This window comes from Leopardus geoffroyi, chromosome A2 (genome assembly GCF_018350155.1).
Source record: "Leopardus geoffroyi isolate Oge1 chromosome A2, O.geoffroyi_Oge1_pat1.0, whole genome shotgun sequence".
Classification (NCBI taxonomy): domain Eukaryota; kingdom Metazoa; phylum Chordata; class Mammalia; order Carnivora; family Felidae; genus Leopardus; species Leopardus geoffroyi.
Window position 1 is genome coordinate 153,367,131 of NC_059331.1, and position 16,105 is coordinate 153,383,235.

Here is a 16,105-nt window from a genome sequence, read left to right on the forward strand (position 1 = left end):
AAAGGATTTATATATCACATTTGCATAGTACTTAAAATAGTAAGTGCTAGTAAATGTTAAATATGCATGTACAATGTAAACACATGAAAGTACACATAATTATGAACCTTGCCCCACTGCTTTAGGGGGAAAAAAAGCCGAGGAATTTGAAATAGAATCTTCAAGGGGGAGCATTAGCATTGGAAGAGCACACTTTCTGGGAAGCACAGGGGTCAGGGCAACAAGGTCACCACTCACACCAGGCAGGCCCAGGAGTGTGCACGCAGACCCTCCTTCCTGCACCGTCTGGCATTTTCAGGAGCCCACCCCAGCATAACAACATCTGGCCATCCTGTATGCCTTTGTGTTTCCAAAAAGGCTGTTCTCCATCACTATCGAAAAGAAACAACTCACGGAGAATTGGAGCCCCATACGTTATTTTCAATATGGAATCAGGTATATGTTCAGTGCCTCTCAAACGATGTCCCTCGATATATAATTATAATTCATACATTTTTTTACTTACAAATCATAAAACTATACATTGACACACAGCCTGACATATGTGTGTCTCTAGCTGGAAGGTAGGGGAGGTGTCCTAAGGCTGCATTCGTGTGGCAAGCACGCTGCTAAGGGCAGGCTCTATGTGTGTTTATGAGGCTTTGAGGGGAGGCAGAAGGAAGTCACCTCTGGGAGCCACCACTGCTGGTTCCCCAGTGACAGAGCAGACACAGGGGCGGCTCATCCTAGGCCGCATCCCCAGTCTCTGCGAAGGGCAGCTATTGACAAGTAGTAAACTCTCCAGAGTCCTGGGTCCTGGAAATAGGTCCTGAAGGAGCCCAGGGGCTGCGCCACGCCTACGCAATGTCTACACCCCACATTCCAGGTTGCTGACTCACAACCCATCATCCGTGCACCTGCGTGTGCTTGACTCACAAGTGCTGCTGTAACTCCAATAGCATGGATTTCTCCAGGCTGCTCTCATTTGAGAGAATGAAATGGGGAAGATCCACTTCAGGCCTGGGATCCAACCCTGATGCCCTGAGCAGGGAGGAGCCTCTGTCCCAAGGCCCAAGTTCCCCAGCCGAGGCTGGGCCGGACGGCTCCTCCAGGGGAGAATGTTCCTCATAGATGAGCAGGTTCCTGGATCTCACTGAGGACAGAGCAAAGGAACAGGTGTTAGGGAAAGACTGCAGGGTTTACCACATCCCCTCACTCACTGCCCAGGGCTGGGAGCAGATTACAATTTGTGGGTTCTTGTTGCCCAGAACTGAGGGTGCCAGCTGGAGCTGGCTTTCCACAAAGGCTTCGGGGTTTCAGAGTTTTGCGCATTGAAAAATTATACCAATTATACAGTGCTGGAAGAACAAAAGGAAAGCAAATAAACATGAAGCAAACTTCCACCCCCACTGCTTTGAAAATAAAACTCCCCTCCTTGCCCACCCATAACCATCTGGGGGAAACAATTCATGAAGAATGGGAGTCAAATACTTGGGGATGTCCAGAGCAGCTAAAATAAGAAACATTTCCAATGAGTCGGTCTTGCACGGAGAGAAGGTACCAGGGCAGAAAACTGCGTTTTCATTTAGAAACCCGAGAGGAGGCACAAAGCCAGAGTCATAAATCAAATCATGGAGACCGTTTCTTTGTTTTATAGGACGGCTGCCTTGCTAGAGGGCTCTGTAGCAATTCTCTGCCACACAGAAACTCTGCTCCCATTGGCTTCCATTTAAATTTACACATACATTCCCTTAGGGAGAAAAGAACTTCCCAGGAGATCACTGAAATTATCTGGTTGAAATGCCAGTGTTTCTGTCATACACCTGGCGGAGATACAACTACCTGGTGACGACCAGAGCCCTTTCAGAACTGCAGAACTGTGCCTCCCCCAAATCTAGCACCTCCAATTCCATCCACATCTGCTCTTATTAGTGTCTATGCATGTGTATTGGTGTCTATATCATGATCCCCAGAGACCGCTGTTATTTCCTACGTACTTAAAAGGGATCAGTGATCTGGGTGAGGTTACCACACACTTCTCTAACACCCAGGTCTCTAAATTCTCTCAGTCTTGGCCATGATGTTTTGTAAGACAGACTGATTCATTTCTGGGATTCTTACTGTGGTAACATACATTTCCCCTGAATGGAAGGAGAAACACAGGAGTTCCTTTAAAATGTCACGGAAAGCTTACTGCTCCCCCCAATCTATTCCCCAACCCCCCCCCCCCCACCAAATCCACATCCCACCCCCTTCTCAGAGCGCGAAAAGGAGACCTCAAGAATTTGCCAGGGAACGTGGTCTATAGCAAAAGAGTTTGCAAACTGTGCTCTATCGGGCTCTAGAGAATCCCCAGCGGTGCCTCAGCCCAGTGGGTGAGGGACACGAGGGGAGACCCAGAGGCCCGGGCACCATACCCCCATGTCTCTCTTCCCTCCCTTCAATGGAGAAGCTACACTTTTGCCACTTTTTAAAAGTCAGACTTTCTCCTAAGACTCCCTTCAGAAAGGCGAACTTTCAAAAAACCCCAGAGACACGAAACAAGATCCTTCACGAGTTGCTGAGTGCTGTCTTACCGACAGAGGCTGTATAGGGCTCCTGCATGGAGTGCTGGCTGGGCAGAGCCATCTTGGTGGCAGATGGATAGGGTCCGTAGCCCTGAAAGAAGCTCCCAAATGCAACAGCAAAGCAGAGCACAACCACCTGCAGGGGGAGAGGACGCAGGGCCTGTCAGCTCCAAGGTCCACAGGGCAAACCTTGAGCCCTGCACCACCTGGGAAGTCTGGGGAGACGGACTCCCCTTCATCAGGCCACCAGAATGCACCATCAGCTCACCCGCCGTCACATTGCGGCAAAGCAACTGCGTCTGAGCGAGCCGCGTGGTTCCTCCCACCGCACCTGGACTGGGTAAGCTGGGGGGACACTGGAGACGGGGGTGGGCTGGGGCACCTGGGGCGCCGTCTCTTTGGGAAGCTCACCATGAGGCACGTGCCGGTCTGCGTGCCCGCCAACTTGCAGGTGCGTGAAACCTTGCCCATCACCAACGTCTGAAGCTTCTGTAGTTGCTGCAGGAGAGTTCTGCAAATGCAACAAATCGAAGCCATGAGGGGAGTCTGGGACAGAAGGGGGTGCTTTCAGGTGACCTCTGCCCCCATGCTCTGGGGAAGCTGCTGAAGCCTTGTGCCCGAATGTGCACCCAGCACCGAGGCAAAGTTTCATTCGGAGGAAGATGCGGACACCGGTGCCTTCCAGAACCAGTGCTGTAGAGCTTCCCAGAGCCGGGGAGGAGCCCGCTCGAACAGCCCATCCGGGTCTTGTGCTGCTCTGAGTCAGAGGTGAATTGCCCCAAGTTACCCCTGACATGCCGGGCCTTGTCTGTCAGCCACTGACAAAAAAATGAGCCAAAAGAACATTTTGCGGGGCGGGTGCTGGTGATACAAGGACAATTCACTTACCCACGAGAGAAGAAACAGTGAGGAAGACGTAAGGAAGGAGAAAAGGCAAAGAGAAGAGGAAAATGCCCAACAGAGAACAACTGAAGGAGTGGCCGGGGGTGGTGGCCGTCATGGGAAATGGCAGCGCTATCAGCGAGCAGCGGTCACTTAGCAAATTTGAGGAGAAAGAGGGGAAAAACAGGAACGGCAGGGAGGCAACGGCCAGAGGCACCTCAAGCCGTGGTTCTTGAAGGCTCATGGCACCTCTAGAGTCAGAAACGAAGCCAAAATATGACGGAGCAAAGAGGCCTGCTCAACTGGACCCACGCTCAGAGCCAGGGATCTCGGAAACCATCCTCCCATACAGACTCTGATCCTTCTGCAGGAGGAGACAGGCGGCAGGAGCAAAAAAAAGAGTTCTCTCCCTAAAATTGGACAAGTGTGCACACCCTTAAAAGGGAAGGGTTTGGGATGAGAATACTGTATTCTGGTCTGTGTGACATCAGGTCACAGAAAGAGCAGATGGTGAAATTCTTCATGAATTTTGAACAGTGTGAGCCACAGAAAAGGATCTGACAGCACTGCCTCCTGAATCAGAGCCCCTGGGATGAGTGTGTGCGAGCAGCAGAGATCTTGAAGCCCCTCCTGGCCGCGCCCCCTTCCCCAAGCCCAATGCATGTGACCAAGTGAGAAGATTGTACAAGCAGATGCTTTTTCTTGAGTCTTAGAAATTTTCAAAAAAACCCAATTCAGGCCATGATGTCACATCAGAAGGCCAGACAAGTTCACTGGGAAACGTCAGCAAATCTCTCGTTTGCAGAATTCTGGGCTCTCCCAGAGAACTTGCTTCTCACCACGGTCTGTCTGTCTCCTGAATAGCTTTCAAGTACTCGAAGGACAAGCCGGGGTTCCAGAGTTTGCAACATTTACCCTGACAAGTGCCAAGGAAACGGGTTCTCCTGGGGTTTAAGCCAAGCAGGGACAGGTTGGCCATGGGATGATACGGCCTTCAGCAGCTAGATGGCTACGAATGGGGGCAGATTTGGGGTGCCTGGGTGGCTCAGCTGGTTAAGTGTCCGGCTTTGGCTCAGGTCATGATCTCTCGGCTCGTGGGTTCGAGCCCCGCGCAAAGCTCTGTGCTGACAGCTCAGAGCCTGGAGCCTGCTTCGGATTCTGTGTCTCCCTCTCTCTCTGCCCCTCCCCTGCTCAGGCTCTGTCTCTCTGTCTCTCAAAAACAAATAAACATTAAAAAATAAAAAAAAATAATAAAAGTGTTCTGTATGTTACTCAAAGCTTATAAATACTGATAGTATGGTTATTTTAAATCCTACTTAAAGAGAGACTGTCATTTGTGACAATATGGATGATGAACCTGGAGAACATTACACTAAGTGAAATAAACCAGAGAAAGAAAAATTCCACGTGGTATGACTTATACTTGGAAGCTTAAAAGAGAAAAAAACATTTTTTTTTAAAGTTGAACTTAGAAACAGTAGAAAACTAGTTGCCAACAGCTGGAGGTTGGGGGAATTGGGGAGAGGCTGGTAAAAGGATACAAACTTTCAGCTCTAAGATGAAGAAAGTCTGAGAATCTAACCTATAACATGATGACTATTGTCTATAACACTGTATTGGCTCATTGAAATTCGTTAAGAGAGTTGAACTTAAATGCACTCAATAAAAAACTAAAAACAAAAAAAAGGTAAATATGTGAGGTGATGGATGTGTTAATTAACTCGATGTGAGGAATATTCCACAATGCGTGTGTATATCTACTCATCATGTACACTTTAACTATCTAACGGTTTTGCCAATTATACCTCAACGAAGCTAAGAAAGAAAGGGGGGCGGGGCGCCTGGGTGGCGCAGTCGGTTAAGCGTCCGACTTCAGCCAGGTCACGATCTCGCGGTCCAGGAGTTCGAGCCCCGCGTCAGGCTCTGGGCTGATGGCTCAGAGCCTGGAGCCTGTTTCCGATTCTGTGTCTCCCTCTCTCTCTGCCCCTCCCCCGTTCATGCTCTGTCTCTCTCTGTCCCAAAAATAAATAAACGTTGAAAAAAAAAAATTAAAAAAAAAAAATAAGAAAGAAAGGGGGGAAAAATAAGAATTTACAACTACATGATCATATGATGCAGCAAGTTTTTTTCCTTGTCAAATTTGTTCTCTTATCCCTGCACTCCCTAAGAGCGCTCCATTCTTTTATTATTATTATTTTCATTTTTAAACTTATTTATTTTGAGAGACAGAGGGGTTGGGGAGGGGCAGAGATAGAGGGAGACAGAGAATCCCAAGCAGGTTCCACGCTGTCAGCGCAGAGCCCCATGCAGGGCTTGAACTCACAAACTACGAGACGGTGACCTGAACCGAACTCAAGTGTCAGATGCTTAACCGATTGGGCCACCCCGGCGCCCAGAGCACTCTACTCTTACCCACTAGCAAAGCTGCTGTTCCCAAGCTGGGCGCTAAGTGGACCTCTATGCATCCACTTGCTGGGTGAGCATTCATTCTCGCAGAGCTGACAGGTGGCTGGTGGGGGTTTACATTTTATTGGCCACCATCTGTGCTGCCGGCCCCAAAGCCCTCACTGGGCTCTCCGTGCTGGATTTTGGGATTCCTGGGGCAGGATATATAGGTGAGCCCACAAACAAGACCTGTATTTGCCCAGACAGCACAAACCCTTTTCTCTCATATTCTGGCCTCTTCCTGGGGTCCCGGATTAATGTTTCTGTTGCCTACTAAACTATGGAAAGGGGCCTTCTGGCTTCCTGGCTCGCTGCCCAAGAGCCACGTCTTAAAAGTGGTGGCTGCCGCTCCATGGGGGGAGGGGGAGGGGGTGTTTCAACTCCCATGGGGCCTGTCTGCTGCCTGAGCTGGCAGCCGAAGGGGCTCACGTTCAGCTGTGCTCTGTGCCTTTGTCCATCTGGGCTTTAGACAGCATCACTCTAGATGTCCCCAGACCCATTTCCCAAGTGTCGAGGTGATTTCAAAGTGAAACCATTTCCATCTTTTCCCAACCATCCCTATTCACCCACAACCATCCCACACTCCCTTCCTGCCCATTTCCTGCTCTTTGCCCAGTCCTTGGAGCACGAAACACCAAGAAAACCAATGCAGCAAATGACTCGGAATCATTCCTCTCTTCAAATTTCTGGTTGAGATCGCTAGGCCTGGTACCATTTCCCTGGGATGAAGAGTCTCCCAGGAGGCTCTGTTGTGCCCCCTAAAAACAGAGCTCTAACAGATCAGACATACCTAAACACCAATGGTAGAATGTCTTAGCCTCAAGCTAAGGGGCCCCCAGCTACAGGGGCAAAGTGCTACAAGTTTGGAAGAAGGGTCATTTAAGTCTGGCTGGGTGAGCAGGCAAGGCTTCAGGTTTTCCAGGTGTATATGGCATTTTCCTTGGTACTCAGCAGCAGATCGTCTCCAAACTCATGATAATTATATTCTGACTCCATTGCAAATGAAAATAGTTGTTTGATGGTCCCTGATTTCTAACAGTTTATAATCTAACTCTTTAAGAGGAACAAACATGTAGTTTTGACATAGATTCTTTTTCCTTAGCTTGAAATTTTGGTGGAAAGCAACAGTGATTGATAATGTGCTCTTTGCTGCTGCTTCTCCTACGTGGATCAGTGGAGGTGAACTGAACCAAATGGTAGAAATGATCACACTCGGAAGCCCATCCATCAGCAACTCCGGGTGATTTCACCCAAGGAAAGAGATTTAGCTAGCCCATCCATCCCCAAATCTAAACAGATTTCATGATCCAGTCAAGTTTGGGGAATTCATTTATATTTGACAGAAATACTCATTTTTGTTGTCATAAGGAAAGGAAATTAACAGTGACTGAGCACCCACTGATTGAGTTCTAGGAACTCCACATCCGGAGATACAAAATAATTGTCTGAAAGACATGTAACTTGTTAAGCTGAAGACCTAATATGTAAACTAAAACCTGGTGCTGTAGTTCAGGTACCTTCCAATGGACTGCAACATGGGTACCCTGGTTTATTACCTAACAAAATCTGTAACCAAAATACTTCTTGGTTAAGGAGATTTTTCTCACACCCAGTGACATTAACCTCATATCAACAACAGCCCAATGAAGAGATAATGTCCACCGTCCACTGTTAGATAAGAAAAGGTTACTATCAACCGGGGCCAAGCCACAGATGGAAGAGCCACAGGAAAAATCAGTCCGATGGCAATGAGATACACACTAACAAAGTTTCGTGATATGGCTACCAAAGAAACGATAAGGGCAAATCAACATTTCCTGGCACATCTCCACCAGATAGACCAAAGATAAAGTGCCAAGTGATAGATAAAAGGATGAAGGGTGATTCTTGCCCTACATCAGCTGTCTGGAAGTCATGTCTGGGCTTTGTTTAGGAAAACGGAAACTGCAGGACGTGTCCCTCTGTGAGACGCCAAAAGAGCTGATGAGATGGCTTTAGGATTGCTCAGCTGGTACGTCTGCGCTCACACAGGGGATTGGCTGAGTTTAGATCTTGGTGCCACTGCTGCATACCTTTAACCAAGTTATTCCAGTCCTGGGTTTAGGCGGCTAATCAAAGTCAATTCCTTTGATGTAATCAGCTACCAAAATGACAAGAGAACCCCCACCTCCTGGAACACTCTGGATTTCTTGAAGCAAATACACCTTTACAGAGTGTTTGCCGTCCCTTTCCGCTGATGACAGATGAAGCCTGCCCTCTTTACAGGGAAGCGTGGTGTCTCCAAACTGAAATATTAGTCTGAGATGATGTGGGATTTTCCCTCATGCCACGGGGACAGATGCCATGGCCCATAGGACGGGGAGCGTGGATGACAGCTGTTAGCCTGCTTCGGCTGAAGAAAAGGCAGCCAGCAGATGAAACGGAAGAATTATTTTAAAGCTAAAGCTCTAAAAACCTAACCACAGGACAGACCCAACAGTGCATTCAAAGCTCAGCATAAACTTTTCCTTTATTACTGTATTTTAAATCATCAGTGACCGGGGCTAATTATGGCTTAATGAATTCTCAGGCTTTGGGGAGCAAGGTCTCAATTTAGAGAACAGAGTACTCTTAGCAAACATTTATCTGGGCCAAGAGATTTTTCACAACTTGTTAAATTGGGAGTGTCCAACTCTTGATTGAAAATGTGGATTCTGTCCTGTGGTGAGACGTAAAAAGAAACCGAGTGGCTGTCCTCATACAGTTCTTTGCAAGAGAGCAGTCGAAGGCAGCCGCCAGCCTTGCCCAAAATAAAGTATCACCCTGTATCTTGGGAGGCATATCAAGGGAAACTGGGCAAAACATTAAAAAATGGCCAGGAGTGCAAGATGTGATCTTATAATAAGGGAAATACATCAATGGCCTCATGTGTTTTCTTTGTATTTCACTTAATTTTGTATTCTACAGTTTCCTTTATTTTTGAGCGACAGGGCAAGAAGGAGAGAGAATGGTCATACAGTTATTGCACGTTACGCGCTGAACATTCAGGGACCTAGTTTCTCACTGGCGTGAGAAGCCAGAACCCAGGAAAAATAATCAAGTGGGGGTTCCCAAAACCTTCCTGTGCCAGAAGCTCCAAACCAGGACCTCTCGAGAGCAGACATACTTTCCGTCATATCTCATAACACATCTTACTGAGGAACGGAACCAATTGGGCTATGGTGTGTGTGTGCACACATACGTGTGTGCATATACACCACTCTCTGGATAAGCCTATAGAGATACAAGTTTTTTCACATCCTTATAGAACTAACAGCGTAGTATTTTCCCAGTCCCAAATCATGAGCCATGAGTGGGTTGTGAAAACACTTGGGTTGCCACTGCCGCGTTTTTTAAGGAAACAATCAAACAGAACACATGGTATTAGAGGACATCACAGAGTAAATACCCATTCCTTTGTGAAGCATTCCTATTAGTTATGCATATGACGTATTATGTTCCTGTGGCGGGTCTGGGTCGCTACCTACAACGCACAATGGTCACAATTAAAAAGCAAGCCTAAGGGCAGTGATACATCCACACGTATATAATTCACACACATCTATACTCAGCCACACATAATTATCTTGTGTGCGTGCACAGACGCAAAATAATTATATATGCGGGGATATCAGAGGGCTTCATGATGTCCTTCTGAACAAAAGTCTCACCTGAATCCCTCCCTGTCTCACCCCCACCCCAGTCTTTGAGAGCCAATGTCTCTAAATTTTGGAGGATTAGGAGGAAGGTGTCCAAAAGCTAAAACATTTACCTCAAAGTCCTGAGTGAAGGTGGGAAGGTGGTGTATACAAGAAGCCTCATGAAGCACCTCCAAGACTTTCACATACTGAAGAGTAACATTTATAAACCAATGACAGTCACAGGGTGCTAAAACCCTAAACTTTGAATACCTAGGTCTTTATGATCTCTTACTTAGGCTTTGAGAGTTGTTCATGGGGCTATGGCCTAAATAGGGGGGAGGGGGACAAGGATGAATTTCTCCTTCCTCTTTCTGTGCAACTGCTGTATCACAAAGCATTTGTTTTGCAGGGATCAGAGGACATTTCTGAAATATTCTATTACCTACTTGCCCAGGAACAAGAACAAGAGAGCTCTAGAATGTTTTCTGGGGCTGCGGAATGGCTAATTTTACCACAAAATTGTACTAAAATGCCCTTCCAGTCTCTCTGGGGAACTCTGTCTAGTACCCAATGATCTGTTGAAGTTTGAAAGATTTTCACCTGAAAAGAAGGCTTATACTCTTCACAGCCAGAAGTTACAGACAACGAAGAAATGACAGGGAATTACAGCAAGATCAAGATCTGCAGAGGGTAAGTGGTGCCATTCACCAGTACTCCGCTGGCCTCTCTGTGTGGGGGAGTGGGTGGGATCTGCAGTTACGGTCCGTGGACAGAGAAAAGGCGAACCAGGGGAAGAGGGTAACAGCGTGTGGTGCAAACAGGTACGGCTGTGTGGGCTAAGTAAACACATGAGGAAAGGCAGAACACCAGGAAAGCCCAGTGTACTTAGCGGGAAAGACCTCTACCAGGAACTGTAGATAGTTCAAAGAATGAGAGGGGCACCTGGGTGGCTCAGTCGGTTAAGCATCTGACTTTGGCTTAGGTCATGATCTCCCGGTTCATGGGTTCGAGCCCCGTGTCTGGCTCTGTGCTGACAGCTCAGAGCCTGGAGCCTGTTTCAGGTTCGGGGTCTCCCTCTCTCTCTGCTCCTCCCTTGCTCACTCTTTCCCTCTCTGTCTCTCAAAAATGAATGACCATTAAAAAAAAAAAAAAAAAAAGAACAAGCCAAAGTGGAGTTGGATGGAGAAGACGATGACAGCTAAGAGGACCTCACAGACCATGGAGGATTTCAGGCAGACACCGGTCAAGGTTCAAACTCCTTACACACTCCATCAGCTTCAGGGGTAGCCCGGTCTACCCTTCAGAGAACAGACTTGGGATAGAGCCCCCACATAGGCCCTGGAGATGGGCCAAGGCCCTTGGGCAGGGAATTCCAGAATCCTAGGTACCAGGGTAGGGTCTGAAGGGGCAGGGTGAGAGCTCCACGTGGAAGCATCATCCTGGCCCTGCTGACTACTCTTCCAGCGGAGAGACGTGTGGCTAGAGGTGAGCCAGAGTGGACTCCTCAAATCCACAGGTCCAAAGCAAGGCCCTCTTCTTTAGGTTGAAGGTAGCCCTGCACTAGGAAAGGCAGTGGTCCTGGAAAGGGGTGCAGCACAAGAAAAATCAAGGTGGGGACTAATTTAAAAATTAAATGGCTGAGGTCTAGTCCGCCTGCCCCCCCCCCTTCTACCTCTAGACATTTGAATGATCTGAACCTCACTGGGCTTCAGTCTCCCTTTCTGTAAAATGATGTGACTACGAGTCACATTAGACGGTCTCCGCTAATGTGCAGTTCGACTCTAAGTTCCCATGGCCCCACACATGAGGGCGGAGAGGGCCAGTGGCTCACAGCCCTCCAGAGGCAACAGAGCCAAATACAGAATTGAGAGGAGCAAACTGAACCACCAACACCTAAAACTGCCGGGCTGTGTGTGTCACCGGTGTGGGATTTCTCTGGAATGGGACCCGGACAGGGCCATCCAGAGAGCCTATGGCTTAGAAGGGTGGATCGTGAGCACAGGACAGCCAGCACGATCCCCCGGCAGCCCCCCACACGGGCTTCATCCGCGCTCTGCAAGTGAAAATGTATTTCCTGACTGAGCACAGGAAGATGGGCCCCCTGGGAAACCGTCTCTCTCTCTCTCTGTCTCTCTCTCTCTCTGTCTCATCTCACACGTTTCCTGATGGCATGCAATTAGTGGATCACCGCAGCAGAGCAGGTGTGAAGGTGCTTTCACACTGCTTGGCTCTGCTCTGAGAGCCTCCCAGGTAAGGCTGCAGAAGCCTTAAGAGCACGTCTTCGTTTTCTCTCCTGTCTTCATGCTCTTCCGGTTTCCCGAGCTCCGATAAAAGGGTCTCTACATCGAGAAACCAACAATATGCTAGGTGGCTGCAGCTGAGTCCAGTATAAAGGGAAAGATTCAGGACTGACTCCTGATCTGGGCACTCATTTTTATCTAGAGAGGTGGAAAAGTCCCTTGTGGGGTATAACACAGAAGTGGTAAAGTGTAAAGATAATCTTCCTTTAAGCTGGTCAAGGAGGAAACATCCCATCACTTTTCCCGCCATGTCCTGCCGTATGAGACAGTGGCGCCCGAGGTCTCCCGCCCGACTCTAGTGACCCAGGATCCTGTTCACCGAGAGCCGTTTCCCTCCGGCCAGCACCCTCCAAAGGATAATAATGCGAGAAGCATGGCCAGGAACACAAACACAGGTGTGTGTTCATTAGGCCCAGCCCTGTACTTAGTTCAAACACTGGGTCACTTAGGCAGTGTTACAGGAGCAAAGGGACCAAAAGTCTCCCCTTATCACATGCCCGAAACACCAACGCCTTATGACTGGTGTAGGGCAGGAGATTGGCAGGGTTTACCTTATAGTCCGTGTGATTGGTGCAGTGTCCTCTGAGCAAGGTCAGGCCCTTGGCAGGGAACAGAAAGAGAGGGGGGAAGAAGCTGCAGGGAACGCAGACCCACCTCCCCTGTCTCAACCAGGGCAACACTACCTTTATTTCTTGACCTCTCAGGCTAAAACCTGTAAGATAATCTGTGGGAAGGGGCACCTGGGTGGCCCAGTCGGTTAAGCATCTGACTTGGGGGCTCAGGTCATGATCTCATGGTTCGTGAGTTCCAGCCCCGCATTGGGTTCTGTGCTGACAACTCAGGGCCTGGAGCCTGTTTCAGATTCTGTGTCTCCCTCTCTCTGGGCCCCTTCACCGCTTGCGCTCTGTCTCTCTCAAAAATAAATAAATGTTTAAAAAAATTCTTTAAAAAGATGATCTGTGGGAAGACTATATATTAGTCAAGTGTCAGCCATGACCACCATAAAAGAAGGGTTGTCCACCAGGAGAAGTAAGTTTTGAAGAGGGAGAACACACATAGGGCAGTCGAGGGACGGAGAAGGGCACCAATATCATGAGGTAGGTTGCTTTTTTTCAGTGAAGATCCCAATAAATAACTGGAAAAAATTTCCACACAGTTAGTAAAGAAGAGGAAAATCATCACGGACTCTCATCACTGAAGAACATGAGATATGTTGACCGTAAGCTCAAATATGCCATATGATCCCATAACCCATATTCTATAATAATACCAGATTACAATCGCCATTATTTAAAAAGATAAAAACAATTGAAAACACAGATTGTTGTTACACAGAATCAGATGCGCACTATGTCAATGTTCCTCACGTGATGGCTCTTTATCAAAATCTGACAGAAATAAGGATTCTGTAGAAATACATTTCCTGATATGAAAATGTGTCCGGTGTATTCTGTTAAATGGGAAAAGTTTCTTAACAAGATAGGATGCATATAGGTATAAATACATAAATATAAATTATCACAAAATATAAACATATCTCTGGGTGAAATGATTGCAATTTTCTGCTTTTTTAACTGTAGTTTCTGATTTTTTTCTACATTGGGAATATATCACGTGTGGGTGTGGTTTTTTTTAAGTTTAAAAAATATGATACAGCAGGGTCAGCCTGGAGAGGGGAGGGGAGGCATTTCCCAGGAAAGGGGGGCAATGGAGCCCTTCTCAGAAGCACCCTGCTCCCCAGCGCAGCTCAGAGTGCACCTTTGCTGCCCCCTTGTGGTTATGAGAAGACCTGGCACACGGAGCCCCTAGACCAGAAGGCACCTGGACAGAACTCCAAGGTGATCTTGCATCAGCTCCTCTTTCCCTTCTTACCAGTTCATGGCGTGGATTTGTCCCACTCATGAACACGGGGCTTCTGCAGCAGCAAGTGCTAGGGCGGGCATGGGAACATTATCTGTTCAGGATGCTAACGAGATAGATACGGACTCTGGTGGGGGTCCAGGACCCAGAGATCCACTGTGGCAGGGGTGAAGGTGGAGATAAGGAGGGGTGGAGCCTCAGGAGACTAATGGCCAAAGGCAACCATGAAACTAGAATCCTAAAGTGGCACTGAAAACCGTCTCCTTTGCCTCAAGGGAATCAAGACAATAGCACACGGAGCTGGTGACATTTACTTACTTCTGCCATCTGTCTACAGAGCATTTGAGGTGACTGCCCTTGATCTGCTATTTGAGCACATGTTCCCAGACTTGCAGAGGGCAGCCCAGTGGGGTTACAATGTCCAATGTTCCCAATGACGGTAGTTTTAACTTCCGAGCAAATAAGCCTGCTGTTCGCGCGTCAAACCATGAAGATGGGAGCCATATTTAATGTTATCATCCAATGACGTGCTAATAGATATTACATGATCCCTTAACAACCGCAAAATCATTATCAGGCATTTATACTCAGCCTTAAAAGGATTAAGTAATATTTTTCTCACCTAAAAGTCTACTTTTCTCTGCTTGGATTGTTTATAACAACCATAGGATCCCCTCCCTAATGAACTTTAATGAGGCTTTAATTTTTAAAGCCTAAGTGGGCACCGTGCACACATGCAAACATGCATTCTGGATTAAACTCCCCAACCCTAATCCTAGCCCTCAACCCCTTTCTCTTGCATATGCTTCTCCTATATTGAGGCTCCAGAACCAGACGTACTGCAGTTAAATACAGCTCTCCCGTTTACTGTGTGACCTTAGGCAAGTGACCTAACCATTCTGAGTCTCAGTGATCTCCTCTATATAGTGGGGATATTAATAGGACCACCTCACAGGGCTGTTGGAAGGTAAAATGAGTTAATATCTGTGACGCACTGAAAAGAATACCTGGCAAGAGAGTGCTAGAAGAACCCGTTAACTCATTCTGTCTGTTACTTTTTTCAATGGCTTTGAGGGGCACCTGGGTGGCTCAGTTGGTTGAGCCTCCGACTCGATTTTGGCTCAGGTCACGATCTCACGGTTCGTGAGATGGAGCCCCAGGTCAGGCTCTGCGCTCTGTGCTGAGCCTGCTTGGGATTCTCTCTCTCCCTCTCTTTCTGCCCCTCCCCAGTGCATGCGTGTGCTCTCTCTCTCTCAAAATATATTAGAAAACTTAAAAAAACAAAGCCACTCACTTAAAAAAAAATAAGAATAAAATAAAATGGGTTTGAAATGTAATGAATGAATGAATTTTTAGAAGCAGTAATTTAAAACACAAACTTGGTCTTCTCTCTTCTTTTCACTAACAAACACCATTTGTTACTAAGACCGAGTGATAACGAAGCGGCCGGTCCCTCTCTGGCCACCTCTAATGTTTAGCGTCATTTTTAGAAGAATCAAACTTATCCAACTTTATTCTCCTCCAAGCCTCCTCCTTACGCCCCTCATCAGAACCCCTGTCAGAACTGGCATCTCCATCAATCCCGTATATGTTAGGAAAAGTAAAGAACGTACATGCGTGTGTATGTGAGTGTGCAAGTGCACGTGTGTGGCGGGAACAGGTGGGCGGAGTATGGCCGTCCCAGACACCTGGGCACGACTGTACCTTCAATGAGATCTCCTCCGCTTCCTTCCTGCTCTGCCCCTCTTTCCGCCCCCCCCCCCTGCCATTAGCCCATTTGAATAGCTCCTTACTTCAGCGACACTCACCTGTTGGTGTTCTCCAGAACCTCCACCTTCTTCCGAAGCTCCAAGTTCTCCGTGGAGCAAGACTCCACCCTACAGAGAAAAGAGAAAGAAGACAACTAGCTGTATCACTAGAGCAAATGCGAGGCCAGGAGCCAGGGTGGAGGCAGGTGGGGCTCAGAGAAGGAGGTGTGGGAATCAGCTACTCGAGGGAGGTGAGGGAGGGAGTCTGGCCAGCCTGAGTTGGGAAGAAGGATAAGAAGACAAAAGAGAGAAGAGACACACACACACACAGAAACAAGTGCCTCAGTAATGAAAAACAAACAGGATGGTACAAAACGTAAACTCCTTCTGGTGTCTTCCAGCCTTGGCCGCTCTCACCTCATCCCGATTACTCTTGACACCTGTTACACGTCTCCCTCATCCTACAAGGGCTGGATGCTGCTGGCTGTAACCTCGGCCGAGAGGACTGACGGGAAGCCAAGGCGTTCGGGACAGGGTGAGGGGAGAGGATGAAAACCCAGTGCCCCAATACAAGGAATCCAGGCGCAGGAGCATAGGCATCCCCCAAAGAGGCAATAAAGACCATCTTGACCCTGGATGCCTACAGAAAATACTGGACCAGAACG

General features: G+C 47.9%; 1 protein-coding gene across 3 annotated transcripts in view; it reads right to left on the minus strand.

Annotated features, from left to right (window-relative positions):
• CREB3L2 (cAMP responsive element binding protein 3 like 2) overlaps window positions 1-16,105 on the minus strand; it is a 120,244-nt gene that overhangs the window by 6,171 nt on the left and 97,968 nt on the right. For 2 of the 3 annotated variants that reach the window (XM_045495804.1, XM_045495807.1), the window contains 4 exons: window positions 15,501-15,569; window positions 2,958-3,057; window positions 2,556-2,682; window positions 916-1,132 (listed from right to left, as the gene is read on the minus strand). In XM_045495804.1, the coding sequence (XP_045351760.1) occupies window positions 916-1,132; window positions 2,556-2,682; window positions 2,958-3,057; window positions 15,501-15,569 (513 nt within the window). Of the gene's footprint in view, window positions 1-896; window positions 1,133-2,555; window positions 2,683-2,957; window positions 3,058-15,500; window positions 15,570-16,105 lie in introns of all 3 variants that reach the window. The other variant, XM_045495805.1, reaches the window with a different exon arrangement.